The sequence below is a fragment of the Triturus cristatus genome, chromosome 11 (assembly GCF_964204655.1).
Source record: "Triturus cristatus chromosome 11, aTriCri1.1, whole genome shotgun sequence".
NCBI lineage: Eukaryota > Metazoa > Chordata > Amphibia > Caudata > Salamandridae > Triturus > Triturus cristatus.
In genome coordinates this window covers 85239550-85256055 of record NC_140594.1, presented here as the reverse complement: position 1 = coordinate 85256055, position 16506 = coordinate 85239550, and the positions used below count along the sequence as shown (strand labels likewise).

General features: G+C 47.1%; 1 protein-coding gene across 2 annotated transcripts in view; it reads left to right on the top strand.

The window, feature by feature from the left end:
* Positions 1-3949: 3949 nt before the first annotated feature.
* The window catches only part of LOC146783288 (immunoglobulin lambda-1 light chain-like), a 113020-nt gene continuing 100463 nt past the window's right edge, over positions 3950-16506 (top strand). Inside the window, exons 1-3 of one of the 2 annotated variants that reach the window (XM_085633860.1) lie at positions 3950-4036; positions 4251-4535; positions 13730-13736. In XM_085633860.1, coding sequence (XP_085489986.1) covers positions 3982-4036; positions 4251-4535; positions 13730-13736 — 347 coding nt within the window. In that variant the 5' untranslated portion in view covers positions 3950-3981. Of the gene's footprint in view, positions 4037-4250; positions 4543-13729; positions 13737-16506 lie in introns of both variants that reach the window. The other variant, XM_085633859.1, reaches the window with a different exon arrangement.

Sequence of the window (16506 nt, the reverse complement as noted above, 5' to 3'; positions counted from 1 at the left end):
GGTACCGGCACCCCCTCCCCGCGCAGCCCGCTAAGTGAGGAGACCGGCTGCGGGGAGGGGGCGGGATCGATGTGGAAGCAAGAGTGGAGCCCACCCGCAGCCACAGCGCCAAGAAGCGACCCCTGTCTCCGCCGCCCACCGCCCCCGCAGCAAGCGAGCTGAGGGACGCTGCCGCGGGCGGGAGGAGCAGGGGGAGAACAGCACCTCAAGTAACACTCCTGGCCGACTGGAGCGCCGACGAAAGCCTGAAGAATAAGGCCCGTAAAAGCGGCGAAGACCTCCGGGAGTGCAAAACCCCCCCTGCCGCGTGAAGACTGCAAGAAGCTGCCGCGGGCAGGGAGGGTGATTGTGATGAGAAGGAATGGCCGCCCCCACCTTGCAGGACCCCAGCGGCACGAAAAGAACAGCAGGCAAGCGGCCAGTGCCGCCAAAGGTAAACCACAACATGTGCGAGAGGGCCTTGCCTGCCAATAAGCCCCATGGAGTGATGCCTCGTCACAAAACAGTCCATTGACTGCCTAAATACCCACTGAAGCCCCGAATGTACTGGGAAAATCAACTGGAGGAAGCAACACCCTCCCCAACTCGCACAAACACTGAACAATGCCTTGCCCTCTGAGTAGCTCCCTGACAATGCCTGGGTCCCCTGCATCTCAATAAATAAATGAAAAAACAAACTTACCTGCTGTCCAGCCCCGTGTCCTGCCCTCCACTGCTCTGCTGTAGCTCCGGCCCGTCTGCACTCTGCCGAAGCCTGGAAAAGAGAAAGAACAATGAAGAAAACATGTGCAGCAGAGAAGGTTGCTGCTGAATGGAGGGAAGAGGATACCTTGCACTGCCATCTAGTGGCCGGAGGGCAGTATTGCACCAGCTGCTGGAAGAAGAATAGAAGGACTGGAGAAGAGGCAGCGAGGCACGTACCGCAAGGTCTGACTGATGCGCGATGGTGAGCGCACTGGAACGCGGCTAGACAACGGTGGCGATACAGCACGGAAGAGGCACGGCGCAGGAATGCGCCAGAAGCGCAGGAATGCGACAGAAGAGCAAGGAAGAAGAGACAGTGTGCCACAGGGATGCAGCACCATCCCACAGCGACAAGGAGGAAGAAGGAAAAACGGTGTCCAGCCACATCCCCCCCCAGCAAGGACTGCGCTGTTGCCGCATCAAGTGGAGCGAACCCTCGAGAGAACTAAAGGACTCAGAGCAGATGTACCCCGGACGCGGAAAGTACACTGCAGCGCCTACAGGAGAGGAACCCACTGAAGAGGATGGGCGCAGCAAGTATCCAACACTGGCGGGCAAGGATGCAGAGGCACACCCAGTGGCGCCAAGAAGCCACCACATCAAGAGATCACGGTACAAGGAGCAACGCTACACTGAAGATGTACCACGACGGTACGAAGATGAGCGTGCACCAGCGCCTGACAAGGCAGCAAACACAGGTAGTCACACGACGTGGCGCACCTCGTGAACACAGGTAGTCACGCAACGTGACACACCTCGTCAAGCCGACCAGCCAAATGGTCGCACCACAAAGGTCAAGCCGACCAGCCAAATGGTCGCACCACAAAGGCCAAGCCGACCTGCCAAATGGTCGCACCACAGAAGCCAACCCACCAGGGGTTGCAAAAGGAGGTAACCGACGCACGGGTCAGTGAAGCTACAGAACAAGAGGTCTGACGACAAGACCGAAGGTATCCTGACAGTGATCGGCAGCCCGGACCGTCAAGTGGTCCAAGAAGCTCAAGAAGAATGAAGAGGACCAAGAGTATGGCCCCACGAACTTCAACAACCAAAGTAACTGGTGAAAAGGAGAAGATGAAGAGAAAGTCACGACCCTAACTCGGAATGCTGAGGAAGATGGAGAGAGTGTTCTCGGACGAGGACAAGACCAGGGGGAACACGTGCAGAGTGTGCGCGTTGCATGGAGAAGCCTGGCCAGACCAAGAGGAGAAGAGAAATGGTCCAGAGTAGGTCGTGAAGCGAAGAGATGAAGATATCGGAGTGGCACGTTTGCCACTACAAGAAAAGAAGGAAGATGACATCAGAGTGGCACGTCTGCCACTAAAAGGGGAAAGAAAGTGATCTGAGTGGTACGGTTGCCACTGCAAGAAGAAGGAGAAGAAGTCAGAGTGACTCCACACCCTCACGGAGAAAAGAATCGAGGAAAGAGAGAGGAGTGTGGCAAGACTACTCACACCCTGAAGATAAGGAAGGCGACAAGTGCCAGAACATGGAAAGCAAGTCCTGAGAACACCCGTGGCCCGGAGAGAAGACCATCTGCTTGACGATGCTTTCAGCACACTTGGGATCTGCAGAGGTGAGCAGGCCGGACCGTTCGGAACATCCACCTTTGGGGTCACGCGGACACTGGACAATGCCAGCCGTGGTGACTCAGGGGCAAAGGCCTCAGGGATGCCAGTGAGAGAGAGCATCCCCGCGACGAGAGATGGTCATCAGCCGCCCTTCAGCAAAGGTCCCAGGAGGATGAAGACGTCGCGCGCAAAGACAGGAGCCAACAGCTACCCTCCAGGTCTGACTGCGGAATCTGAGGTGAGACCTGTCGTCTCCTCCGCACCCGCACTTATCGGCATGGGAGTAACACGATACAGGACACTCAACCCAGGCCAGATCTGATGAAGAGGGCCTCAGGGATATCCCGTGGCAGGGGAACACCTGCGAGAGGGGCATCCTGGTGAGAGGGGTGTCTTGCGAACAACCCGTCTTTTGCCAAACAGAATACACGCCACAGATGAAGAAGAGGACAGGACGGGAAGATGAACGGCAACATCTAGCGGTGAACCACAAGAACTTCAACTACGTTTGTCGCCATGAAAGTAAAGCAAAGAAAAGATTGTGAGGACAACTTCAAGGCAGAGTCGTCAACAGACTGGATCCATCGAGCACCCAGGCTGGTGCCACAGTGAACTGGTGGTCTCCGCGACAGGAAGAACAGTGTCCGCGACAGGAAGAACATCGTCCGCAACAGGAAGAACATCGTCTGTGACTCCAAGCAGCTGAAGCGTGAGCGACTCTGCAGAAGTTTGGTCACTGTATTACATGTGTATATATTTCTTTCTCCCCCAGGTTGAACTTTGACTCTGGGTTTTTGTCTTTAAAAATTGGGAGGAATGTAGTGTCCTAGCATGGACACGTTCTAGTGTTCATGCATGTGTGTACTACTCTTTACACCCACCCACCACCTACGTCACTTGGTCAGGTGACAGGGGTAATAAAAGGGCCGAGCGCACGTGCTCGAGGCCAGTTCTCTACTACCCCAACTATGTGTCTGTGTCCGTTACTGCTGCCGAGCATGAGGGCCTAGGGCCCAACATAACAGGCAACTGCGGGCATAAATCACTTACGTCTTACGTACTGGTGGAATTTCCAGTTTAATAGTTGTAACTGGTTTCTACGGAAAGCATATTTGGCAAGTGGGGTCTCGGAGAAAGAAACAAGTGGATTTATAGTTCTTTAATAAAAAATAAAAAATGCATCTGAAACCAACTGGTAACCGGTGCGGTTTCCAGTCAGAAGATGTAACTGGACTGACCTGGAGTTCTCATTGCTATAAGACGTGTTCCAAAAACTCACACCTGCGCCCAGACTCATCAGAACCCAGGAGTAACCGGTTAATCCTGAGCCTAATAGCAAAGGTGTGAAGGTCTCTGGTCATTGTGTGATGGGGGAGGGGGAGGGGGGGCTGAGAGAAGGAAAGGATGCTGGTGGCATCGAATAACACGACGCCAGGACTCCTGCCAGAATGAGATATAAATACATTTGAATGAATTCAAAACACGAAACTGTATGGAGAACAGCGCGGTGCTGCTTCCGTGTGAGGAGACAAATATCGGTCTTCAGCAGTCAATGAGCTGTGATCGGATTTGCATGCAGGGCGCTGCCCCAGCCCCGCCAGCGCTTTAAGAAAGCTCTGTCCAGATCTGTCTGCATCAGAGACCAGAGCTCTGCTGAAGCTGCACCATGTCCGGGCCCCGCCTCCTCCTCCTCCTCCTCGTGCTCAGCGCGCTCTGCTCAGGTGCGTTATGTATCGTGACTCTGTTACCTGCTCTAAGATACATAGGGGCAGATTTACAAGCCCCTTGCGCCACTTTTGCGTCACTTTTCCCATGTTAAAAATGACGCAAAAGTGGCGCAAGGGCCTTGTAAATAAGCCCCATAGATCATATGTAATACTCACGTCTCCCCTTGTCACGTGCCGCTGTAAGTCCTCATTCCTCCTTCCATTCCAGGTTCTCTCGCTCAGTGGGTTCTGACTCAGCCGCCCTCGGTGTCTGTGTCTCCGGGAGGCACCGCTGCCCTCACCTGCTCCGCCGCTGATTTTGGAGACGACAATGTGCACTGGTACCAGCAGAGGCTGGGCGGGGCCCCCCGACTGGTTATTTATAATGATGATGACAGACCCTCGGGGATCCCCGAGCGATTCTCCGGCACCAACGATTTTGACACGGCCACATTAACCATCACCGGGGCCCTGGCGGAGGACGACGCGGTCTATCACTGTCAGATCTATGATAGTGGAGCCCACAGTGAGACAGAGCGACCGGGAAGCGAGACTGAAACCCGCCCTGAAGGTGCCACAGAGCGGCGCCCCCACCCCTCACTGCAGCTGCTGCTTGGCTGAGGACGTGAGCCAGAGTCTTATAGTTTCCATATGTCACCCTCTGATGTGTTCACTTCCTTAGGGCTGTAAAAGTGATCAGTCAGTAACATCCCTAAGAGCGCCTGTCACTGACTATCTTAAGGTGACTAGAGTCCAGTCACGGCATAAGTTAATTTCTGTCACTTTTTAACACTGCCTTTACAACATGTGTGTCAGATAGTTCGTGTGATATACTTCATATCACATACTTCTGGTGATATATTTTTGTGACATACTTCCCGTGACATGCGTTGTGTGACATACTTCGGAGGACATATTTTGGGTGACGTACATCGTATGACGTACCTCCATTTTTTTTGCCGCCGTCAGTTCAATACATTTAGATAAATACATTCGTAAACACATGGGGAAACACTTCCAATAATACACAGATTATAAAAGCGAGAATAAAACACTCTTCCTACATTTCTTATCAAATAGCAGAATAATATTATTAGACTGTATTCAGGACACCAGAGACTCCAAATCGTTCGGGCTATAGCTTGACTAGCATCACTGGCAATTTTCCACTTCTAGATGGGGGTCCAGATACGTTTCCCCATTTTTAGCCCTCCATCCTTTCTTTTCATAAATAAAATTTTTAGGTCTCGCCTGAACCAGCGCATGCGCTGGTCTGGCGAGACATTTTGTGAGGGCTCCTAAAAGTGCTACCAGACCAGCCTAGACCTACAGTGCATGTGCGCGGGCGCGCGCATCGCGCTTTACCACGATTACTTTCACTATCGCGGCCACACAGCCGCTTTGATGTTTGATCGCGATCACTTTCACGGCCGCTTTGATGTTCTCCGTGAGGCTTCAAGAGATTGCAGCAGTTAAAACAAGCATTGGCATAGCCAATAGGTCTCGCTTTTGGGACCTTATAAGTGTTTAGTTATGCAACTGTTGCATGGCTAAACACTTATAAGGTCCCAAAGGCGAGAGCTATTGGGTATGCCAATGCTTGTTGAAATTGTTAATAGCTCAAAGCTGTGTAAGCCTCAGTTGAAACGAGGGAGGGCCCGAATCCAGCCAAGCAGAGGATATACACATTCTTACTACTGCCCTGGCCAAAAAACTAAAATCTCGTTGTGCCTCTGGCTATCCTTCCTTCGTGACCCCTAATAACATTAAATCTGGTGTAAGTTTTATTTGAATCCTCAGAGACTGCGTCAGGAAGTTTTCTGTAGCCTTCAGAGGCGCTAGGATCAGACAAGTAGCAAACCTATGGACATGTCAGCCTCTGCGCTGCGACATCGGGGCAGAGGACTCCTTCTGTGCCTCCCCATTGAGCGATCTTGGCTGGCGTATAATAAAGTGAAAAGATTGTTGTGTAGTGCTGTGTTGGCTGCCAGCCGATCTCAGTATGGAGTGGCCCAGTAAAAGTGAGTCAAAGAACTCGGCTCCATCAACGCCTGACCTTTGCTTCCACTTCTCACAGTGTTTCTCCAGATCATCAGACATCAGCCGTCTTAGCCCCCCATATATGTGGGTGATAGAACAGCCCTCTGGATCCCTAATCGCCTCCCCTATGGGCTCTTTATTGGAAGCTCTTCCCCTCCCTTTCTTTTTCGCAATATAGCCCCGGACCTGTAGATATTTAAAACAATCGTTCCTGTCAACGTTAAAAGACAGCTGGACTTTCTCAAATGGCACTACTCCGCTTGAATCCAGCAGATCCCCAATCTTCCCCACTCGTGGTGCATCCCAGCGCAACATAGCACCGTCATGGAGCATTGCTGGAAATGATGGATTTCCAAAAAGCGGAGTGTAAAAATTCATCCTTCTTAGCCCTAGTTTTTACCTAATGGCAGTTCAGACAGAGGATGCTACCCCTAAGTTTTTAAATTTAACTTATTTGTAGTAACTAGGTTTGTTGTATTTCAGAAGCCAGTGAGAGGCCTCTTTCCCTAATATCAATTCATATATATCTGCCTGGGGATCACTTCTCCACTGATCCTTGACCGTTCCTCCAAGCAGCCCCCGGATATACTGGATTACTGCGGCCCAGTAATACATTTTTAAATCTGGGACAGTCCACCCTCCCCCACCCCCCCTGAGGAGGGACAAGAATCTAAGCGCCCTTCTGGTCTTCCCATATGCCCATATGAACTTATTAAGCAGGGCTACTATTATTTAAAGTATAGCCATCGTCTAGGTTTAGTAATGGAAAGAAAGACCCAGCAGAACTGGGAAAACAATGTATGAAGGGACACAAGGTTGTATGAATGACATCACATTTATTAACATCATAAACGGAGTGTCATCCACAGTTAAGGAGCTGGTCCTGGTGCTCACACAAAACGTGAAAGTGTGTGAAGTGATAAGTGCTGGTGACTTAAAATTTACATCGCATTGACAACATAGTACAAAGCTCCGAAAGTATCAAGTTGTATTAATGGAGTTTTGGTTGTGAGAAGTCGACGGCGTTTCGATCTCCTTAGTTAGAGATCATCATCAGGACGAAAAACGTGTGAGCCGGTAGGATCTAGATGAGAAGAAAAACCATTGGTCCCGAAACCAAGGACATGTATAACTTACATTAATTATAAGGGCAATTAGAGCTACTAGTAATGAGAGGGAGTAATACAGTAAGATGCAGGCGGAGGCAGTGTATGTACAGGTTGATAGCAGTTGTTGACAGTCAAATCACATGAACATTAATTGCTAAAAATTGAGAGTGATGTAACTTAACAATCGGAAGCAAGTGCTCGGTATAGTTGTATATTAATGATAGAGAGAAAAGAAAAGCTTGTGGTTTAAGAGACGGAAATACAGCGCGCAAAATGCCTGCATGTTAAAGCATATACAAGAGAGGGATAGAATCACTTAACGCACGTAACGCCCGTATGCAATAGTGGGTGGTGGCTGGTTAACGTAAGAAGATGTAATAGCCAGAGAGCCGCGAGGTGACGGGTTCTATAGGGTGAGAGACATAACGCCTGCGGAGTGGGGGCAACGAAATTACCTGGCAGCGTGATGATATTAGCGCCGGTCGTCGCTGGGTCGGAGGGTAGAAGGTGCTAGTAATCTATAGGGGAGAAATCGGTCAGTGAGAACTGAGCAACTAAGGGAAGAGGAGGCTCGCAAGGGCTGCATTATAGGAATGGGCAAGCATTTACTTACATAGTAGAGGTATGTCCAGCGGAGTCGGTGTGCGGGCTGAAGATCATGGAATCAATCAGGATGGGAATTAGATAGCCCGAGGGGGTCAACTTGAGGAAATATGGATTTTGTGACCAGTTATGTCCCCTATCTTAGACCCCAACGGCTCCATGTATATGCTACAAGTACATGTATGTTCCCTCCAGTTCCAGTTATGAAGACGCAAACACATGTGCGTCCACCGTCAACATGTCCTCTTTCAGATCCGCCATGAATGGGCCGGATATTCCATTCCTAAGTATGAAAGGCCACCGACTTTATATGGCTCATTTACTCCATTTTACAGTTCAGGCGAGTAGGCCCTGAATTCTGCCATCAAGCCTTTTTCTGCCTTCTACCTTCGACAGCTCCAGTTTGAGCTTGCATCTGTATCCATGAACTTTGTCCTACTCCCTGCGCGGCTAACGGTGCCTGACTCGGCCTGTTTGCCTGCCAAAAACTGTATTTTACCTTCAAGATTATCTGCTCCGCTCCTCATCCAATGCATTCCTGTCTAGTAGTTTAAGTAAACATTCTTTCAGCTACCGAGCAAGGGGCCCGGTTTCTCTGTCCCCCATGCCAGTAATTCATAGCCTCTGTTACTATGAAAGATTTCTGCCCCCTCGCATCTCATGTAGACACTTAGACGCTTGTACACGCACTCACAGTCAGTATAGAATAGATTTCGTCCGAGAGACCTTTCCTTTTGGATAACACAGTTCTTTAAACATAGGATATTAGATATGATTTGGGATTAGGTTGACTTGACCCCCCAGACTTCTGTCTCCACATGTAGAGCTAAATGTCAAGTCCCCTTCACCCCCTAGTTGCACGTCAATCACACGTCATGCGGCTGCGCGCGCATCTCTGCCAAGTATTTCTGCTGACATTGCAGGATTCTTTTATGGATCCACCCACTTGTGACATCATGTATAATGACGTTTTTTAGTTACGCCTATATGTCCGCCTATTTTAGTTACGCATGCATATTTTTATCTGTCTTATCGGCTGTTACGCCTCCTGCATCTGTTTCACTGTAATGCCTTTTCTATAAAAATGATTACCTGTCAATAATGTATTGCCTTCCCTTCCTGAACCCCCGTGGTGATGGAATATGATGCCTGCAGTTCGAACTGTAAATTCCTTTGTAGAGGAATAAAGCCCTTTCAGAACCTCTAATACCACGGATTCTGCCTCTTATTTTACTGAGTTATTCTTACTAGATTTTACTGCATCAAAAATAGTATCGGTAATTAAATATTTACCACATAAATTGGCGCCCGAATAGGGACACTTTCTCATCTCACGCGCCGGAGGTGCGTTGCAGGCCCGGTCTCCTGCCACAGCTGGAAGGACAACAACGCGTACCCACAGGATTTCCTGTATCTCCCTCCGGCCAAGCGGGGGTGACTGAGGCTGCGATCAACACCCAGACGAGGCGGTGAGAAGTGCGAAGTATCCCGACCAGAGCCTAGCTGAGAGAGCAAGATCCGAGGTATACAGAGGCCCGCCAGGTTCCGAAGTTCCGCGTCGAGTCGAGTCGAGTCCGGTCCAGTCCAGTTCAGTTCCGAGGCCTTCCGTTCCGAGCTACCCGGTGAGTACCATTGCCGGGGAGGCATTTAAACGTGCACATAGTCTGTGCCGGTCAAGACGGGTTTGGGTACACAAATCCGGTCTGCACTGTTTCAGCAGTGTATCTATACTGTTTAGCAGTATATCTAGTAAGTCTTGTATAATAATTCAGTATCATCTAGTGTTCAGTATTATGCCAGTAACTAGTTTCCTATTAGTTATCATTGTTCGTTAAATGTTAAATGTTAAGTGTTTTAAATACGTTCTACATATTGTGGTATGAATGAATGTTCATTATTGTGTTCATTGTATTAAGTGTGTTCAAGATTAAGTAACCAGATCTAAAAATGCCGCTCTTTTCGAAATTAAGACAGATCAAAACTAGAAAAGGGGTACTCGAAGAAGCTGTTCCCATTCCACCTAGGGACACTCCAGGGTACTTCATGTATCATAAACATGGCCTAGATGCCGTATTATTTCTTGATTTATGGGTGGACTACACCAAGGAATTACCAGAAAGTCAGAGGTGGCCCGCAGCTGGGACCTGGGATGCAGATTGCATCATGAGAGTAGAAGAAGAATTATGGAAAAAGAAAGCCAGACAATCACAGAAAGATGCCATTGAATTATGGCGTAAAGAATCATATAGACGTACAGAAAAAGCACTCAGCCTGTAAACAAAAGCAAGATGAAGACACTAGTGATTTCTATTCTCGATTCGAAAAATGTTTTGGTATAAATAGTGGCATAAAAGCAAGTAGCGAGTCATATCCACATCTGTTTGTGACAAAATTAGTTGAAAATTCCCTGCCCCAAGTTAAGAATAGAGTATTGAAATTCGAGAGTACCTGGCAAGGTAACACCCCGTCACAAATGTTACAAATGTTACAATATCACCACAATAGAATTAGAGAGGAACAAGAACATGAACAAAGACGCATGAAAGACACGAAAATGAAAATGCTTGTTGCCCAGTCAGTTCCAGTTGTCGGTCATAGAAAGGGTATGACACAGTCCAGTGATTCAGCGGTTCCTGTAAAAGGGACATGCAACTATTGTAAACAACCAGGTCATTATATACACGATTGTGCAGTTTTAAAACATAATATCGCCACAGGTAAAACACAGGAAAGACCACGTCCACCTAGACAGGATCAGAACCAACAAGGAGCCCCAAAACAGTCCATGCCAGCTCCACAACAGGCAGCTCCACAACGGATCGTAGTTGCATCACAGCAGCAGCCTATTGCTGCCACACAAGCAACAACACAACAGATGTACCAGTATGCACAAACTGACTATCCCGATTATCAGCGATACGTATGAAATAGCCTAGAGAGGGAAGTTGGCTTACCCCTTATCGAGGTTCCTGTAGATCAAGAGGGACCTTATGTACATAGTGAACTATTAGGCCAAGACAGAAAGTTTTTACTTGATACAGGGGCAAGCAGAACAACAATACGACGCAGTGAAGTTCCAGGGGCACCCCTCTCAGGCTCACAGAATATTTCCCTTGGTTTTTCAGGAAAGCCTATCATTAATGAAGTATCACAACCCCTTCCACTCACGGTTGGTCCATTGACACGAACTACAGACTTATTGCTTACTAAATCATGTCCAGAAAACCTGTTAGGTATAAAAACATTGAAAGCTCTAGGAGCTATAATATGTTGTTCTCCAGAAGGAGTAAGATTATTTTTACGTGATTTCAAAGGGCACTATGTGTCCAGAGACATGGATCACCGACTGCAGAATTTACCTACACATTTATGGGCACAAGGCCCCACTGATGTTGGTTGCATGAACATTACACCCTATCGAGTTACATTAAAAGCAGGAGTGGTACTACCACGAATGCGACAATATAAATTACCACCAGATGCTGTAGTGGCTTTACTGCAAATCATTGACGAGCTTATTGCCCAAGGAGTGGTTGTGGAAACCGACTCCAATGTATGTAATTCCCCGATAATTCCGATTCTTAAACGAACTGATCCAAAGGCCCCGCCAGTATATCGATTAGTTATTGATCTGCGCGAATTAAATAAATGCATTGTACCACAATACCCCGTGGTCCCAGACATCTCTTCATTACTGACAGCCATTGACTCCAAAGCAACGTTCTTTACTGTAATTGATCTCAAGAATGCCTTTTTCAGCGTCCCAATAGATCCGGAAAGCCAATACTTGTTCGGATTCAGTTTAAATGGACGAAGTTTTAAATTCACACGCGCACCTCAAGGATTCACAGAAAGCCCCAGCATCTATAGCCAAGCACTGAAACGAGAACTTGACAGTATCCACATGCCAGTTAATACTGCTTTGCTTCAATATGTCGATGATCTGCTGATCACCGCTCGAAGCGAACCTGAATGTGAAAAAGCATCACTGACGGTTTTACAATTTCTGGCCGAAAAGGGGCACAAGGTGTCCCCTTCTAAGCTGCAATTTTGTGTCCAGCAAGTTGTTTATCTTGGGCACTCGCTGTCCAAGGAGGGAAGACAGCTTACACCCGATCGTATCCAGTTAATTGCTAACATGCCAATACCCAAGACACAAAAGGAGGTGCGGGCTTTTATAGGCCTCACTTCATACTGTAGGCAGTGGATCCCTCAATATGCATTTCTAGCAAAACCACTCATTCAGTTGACAACACAGGAGGCAGCCACATCGACTGTCCTCCCTTGGACTCAGGAACATACACAAGCCTTTGAAAGCTTAAAGAAAGCTTTATGTCAAGCACCTGTTTTAGCAACGCCATGTTACAATAAACATTTTACACTCTTTGTTACAGAACGCGAAGGTACTGCCTTGTCAGTACTCACTCAGGAACAAGCAGGATCACACAAACCATGTGCCTATTTCTCTAGTACATTAGATCCCGTAGCTCAGGCTCTTCCTGCGTGCCTGAAATCAGTGGCAGCAACAGCTTTAGCAATCAGACAAAGGGATGCCATAGTATTAGGACATCCATTGACAGTACAAGTACCACATGCAGTAGAGGTTCTTTTGAACCGAACGCAAACACAACACTTGACTATAGCACGACTTACTGGTTACGAATTGACATTGTTCCAGCCACACATAGAAATCAGACGTTGTAATACATTAAATCCTGCCACACTTTTGCCAGTGAATGGAACAGACCCGTTAGCACATGATTGTATTGAAGTCATTACTATCACGACGAAACCCAGACAAGACTTGACAGATGTCCCATTGTCAGATCCAGACCTGACATTGTATGTAGATGGTTCATGCATGAGAACAAGTACAGGAGAGTTAGTGGCCGCGTATGCAGTCACAACAGACACTGAAGTCATTGAAACAAATTGTATTAACACTTTGTCAGCTCAAGCAGCAGAACTCATCGCTCTGACACAAGCTTGTATTCAAGCCACAAATAAGAAAGTCAACATATACACAGATTCACGTTATGCATTCGGAGTCGTTCATGACTTCGGCGTGCTGTGGCGAGAGAGAGGTTATTTAACTTCTCACGGTGCCCACATCCAGCACGGACCCCTCATTCATGCTCTATTAGATGCAATTCATCTACCCACTGCAATATCGATTATGAAATGTAAAGCCCATACGAAAGTTACCGATATCATTTCTCAAGGCAATGACCTAGCTGACAGAACAGCTAAACAGACTGCTCAAACTCACACAACTGACGTGACAAAGACAATAGTTCCGACACTAACACATTGCATGACAGTTAAGGATCCCGCTCTTGATATAATTGACATACAGACACATGCTACACCAGATGAAATAAAGAAATGGACTGAATTAGGAGGGATCCAAACGGATCAAGGATGGATGACGAAGGAAAAATCTATATGGTTTCTTCCCGACTCTATGGTTCAAGTCATCATTAACACAATACATAGTCCAGCGCACCTAGGAGAGAAAGCTATGCTAGACAGCATTCAACACATTTGGTTCAACAAACATTTACGAGCAGCAGCTAAACAAAAAGTTCGTACCTGTGTGATCTGTTGTCAGTTTAACCCAGGTAAAAGCATTCCCGTAGAACAGGGTGGATTTCAGCCTCCTGATCACCCTTTTGAAGTCCTCCAGATGGATTATATCCAGATGGAACGATGTCGAGGATTCAAATATGTTCTCGTAGTTGTCTGTGCTCTTTCCCGTTGGACAGAAGCCTACCCGGTTTCAGATTACACTGCCCCGACTACTGCCAAACAGTTAGTTCGAGAATTCTTCCCACGGTACGGTTTACCACGTGTTGTCTACTCAGATAACGGCCAGCCGTTCTCATCCGAACTGATGAAACACGTTTCACTTTTGTTAGGTTACCAATGGAAATTCCACTGTGTCGGATACCCCGAGGCAGCAGGTCTCGTGGAACGCCGTAATCAAACTCTAAAAATTAGATTGTCTAAAATATGTAGGGAAAAAGGTGTTGATTGGGTAGTAGCCTTACCAGTTGCACTCTTTTACATGAGAATGGTAGCACATTCTCGAACAGGGCTATCCCCGTATGAAGTGGTCTTCGGTAGACCACCAAATATGTGGGGGACGCCTATACCCCGTAAAATAACTGATGTTGACTGTAATATGCTGACAGATTACCTGGCTTCCTTGATGTCTGCACTACAATCTTGTCGTTCACAGGTAGCTGCAGCTTTCCCTGATAACACTGAGGTGAAGCCCCATGACGTGGTTCCAGGTGACCTGGTGCTGGTACGGAATTTTGACCGGAAGACCCAGCTGGAGCCTAGGTGGAAATCGCCTCAACTCGTTCTGCTAACAACAAGGACAGCCGTGAAGATCGAGGGTCGTAAAGGGTGGTTACACTCGAGTCATATCAAGAAATTTCATGGACTACCGTCCGATGTGAACATTACGCCTTGCATTTCTTCACAGATTGATTCAAAGCTCCCCTTGGTTGAACCTACAGATACAGAACTTTACAAACTGAAATTAAGGTCTAGCAAGTCAGACAATTTGATTGTTTAAGTCCTCTCCAAGGTGAATCGGTTGAATTTGTCTCTGACATGTATCCTCTAGACCTGAATAGAGAAAGAAATCGACAGATGCAGCTTAAAAAGCATGCGTATTGTAAATCACTGCGTAGTCATTGCACAGTAACATTATTAATTTTGTTTTTCTTAAGTCTTCTAATTATTGCTGCAAGCATACTGTTGCACATATATTACCCCATTTCTAAACGTGCTTACAATGTTACTGCTGAACATTCTTTTAGCGAATTACCCCCGCATGAGTTGTCCTATAGATTTGCGCTGCGCAACAACACTTTCATTAGTATGTTACATCATTCCCATCAGACCAGCAATGCTACCAATTGTTGGATATGTGGCCGACTCCCTCCTTATCAGAATTATAAGGGAGTTCTGCCTCTCTTTCCATATCCGTTCACACACAATGGCTCCTGTGGAGCATGGTTTAGTTTAATTAATTCCTTAGATTCAAATTCAGTGGTTTATCAAGACAATTGGGTATGGGGAAACCTAAACCTAGTTTTACTCAAAGTCTGCTACCCTAACAAGGAGGGACTTCCCAAAAGAACAGGAACTGATCTAGAAAATGAAGTATATGGATTAGGTAATTTTACACTTAATCTCATGATCCTGAATGTTGAATCCGAAGCTGCACCAATTTTGCCCGCTATGTCAGTATTTCCAGTTAAAGGTGAATTGTGTGTAAGAAAGAATGGTTCAATACATATGGGCCATAGTAAATGCACCACTGTAATAGAATTCAGTGATCAAGGCAAGTCTACTTTTAGAGCTTCCCGTCATTCCTACTTCGTATGTGGTCAGACTGCATACATACGTTTGCCTCTAGATTGGGATGGTACCTGTTACATCGCATTCCTTTTGCCACCTGTTTTCCTAGCCCCTCCTGATTATCACAGAAATACCCATTTAGTACACAGTAGAGAACGGAGAGATCTCCCAATTGTCGATTACACTGAAACGGCATGGGAAAAATATACAGATTTCAATAAAGGTTTCTTTCCCTATATAGGCACAGTCACTAATAGTAAGCTGATACGTAGATTAACCAGAACCCTTGAAGCAGTAGTAAATGAAACTACTTCCGCCTTAGGCAACTTAACAGAGGAGCAGTCTGCGATGCGGATTGTTGTTCTTCAAAATCGTCTTGTTCTTGACGTCATCCTGGCCGATAGGGGCGGAGCTTGTAGGGTCATCGGATCAAGTTGCTGCGTTTTCATACCAGAAAATTCGCCATCTGTATATAAAGCCATAACTCGCCTTCATAAGATTGTAAGCCAGATACACCAGAATCCAGGCACCTGGACTTGGTCCGGTTGGTTCTGGAGCGTGTTGTCAGCCTGGGGATGGAGGATCCTATCCTTCCTAGGTATTGGTTTTCTCATACTATTCAGTTGCTGCTTATGTCTACAATGTGGACCAGCGATTTGTGGTCTGTGTGCCACATCGTGTATTCCACCTCCAAGTTTTCGTTCAAGATCCCGGAAGAAGAAAGAAGAACAAATGATGCTATATGAACAGATCGATGGATTGATGAAGATTGATATCTCCTGAGGGTCCGTAGGGGACAAGGAGGGAATGAGGAAATATGGATTTTGTGACCAGTTATGTCCCCTATCTTAGACCCCAACGGCTCCATGTATATGCTACAAGTACATGTATGTTCCCTCCAGTTCCAGTTATGAAGACGCAAACACATGTGCGTCCACCGTCAACATGTCCTCTTTCAGATCCGCCATGAATGGGCCGGATATTCCATTCCTAAGTATGAAAGGCCACCGACTTTATATGGCTCATTTACTCCATTTTACAGTTCAGGCGAGTAGGCCCTGAATTCTGCCATCAAGCCTTTTTCTGCCTTCTACCTTCGACAGCTCCAGTTTGAGCTTGCATCTGTATCCATGAACTTTGTCCTACTCCCTGCGCGGCTAACGGTGCCTGACTCGGCCTGTTTGCCTGCCAAAAACTGTATTTTACCTTCAAGATTATCTGCTCCGCTCCTCATCCAATGCATTCCTGTCTAGTAGTTTAAGTAAACATTCTTTCAGCTACCGAGCAAGGGGCCCGGTTTCTCTGTCCCCCATGCCAGTAATTCATAGCCTCTGTTACTATGAAAGATTTCTGCCC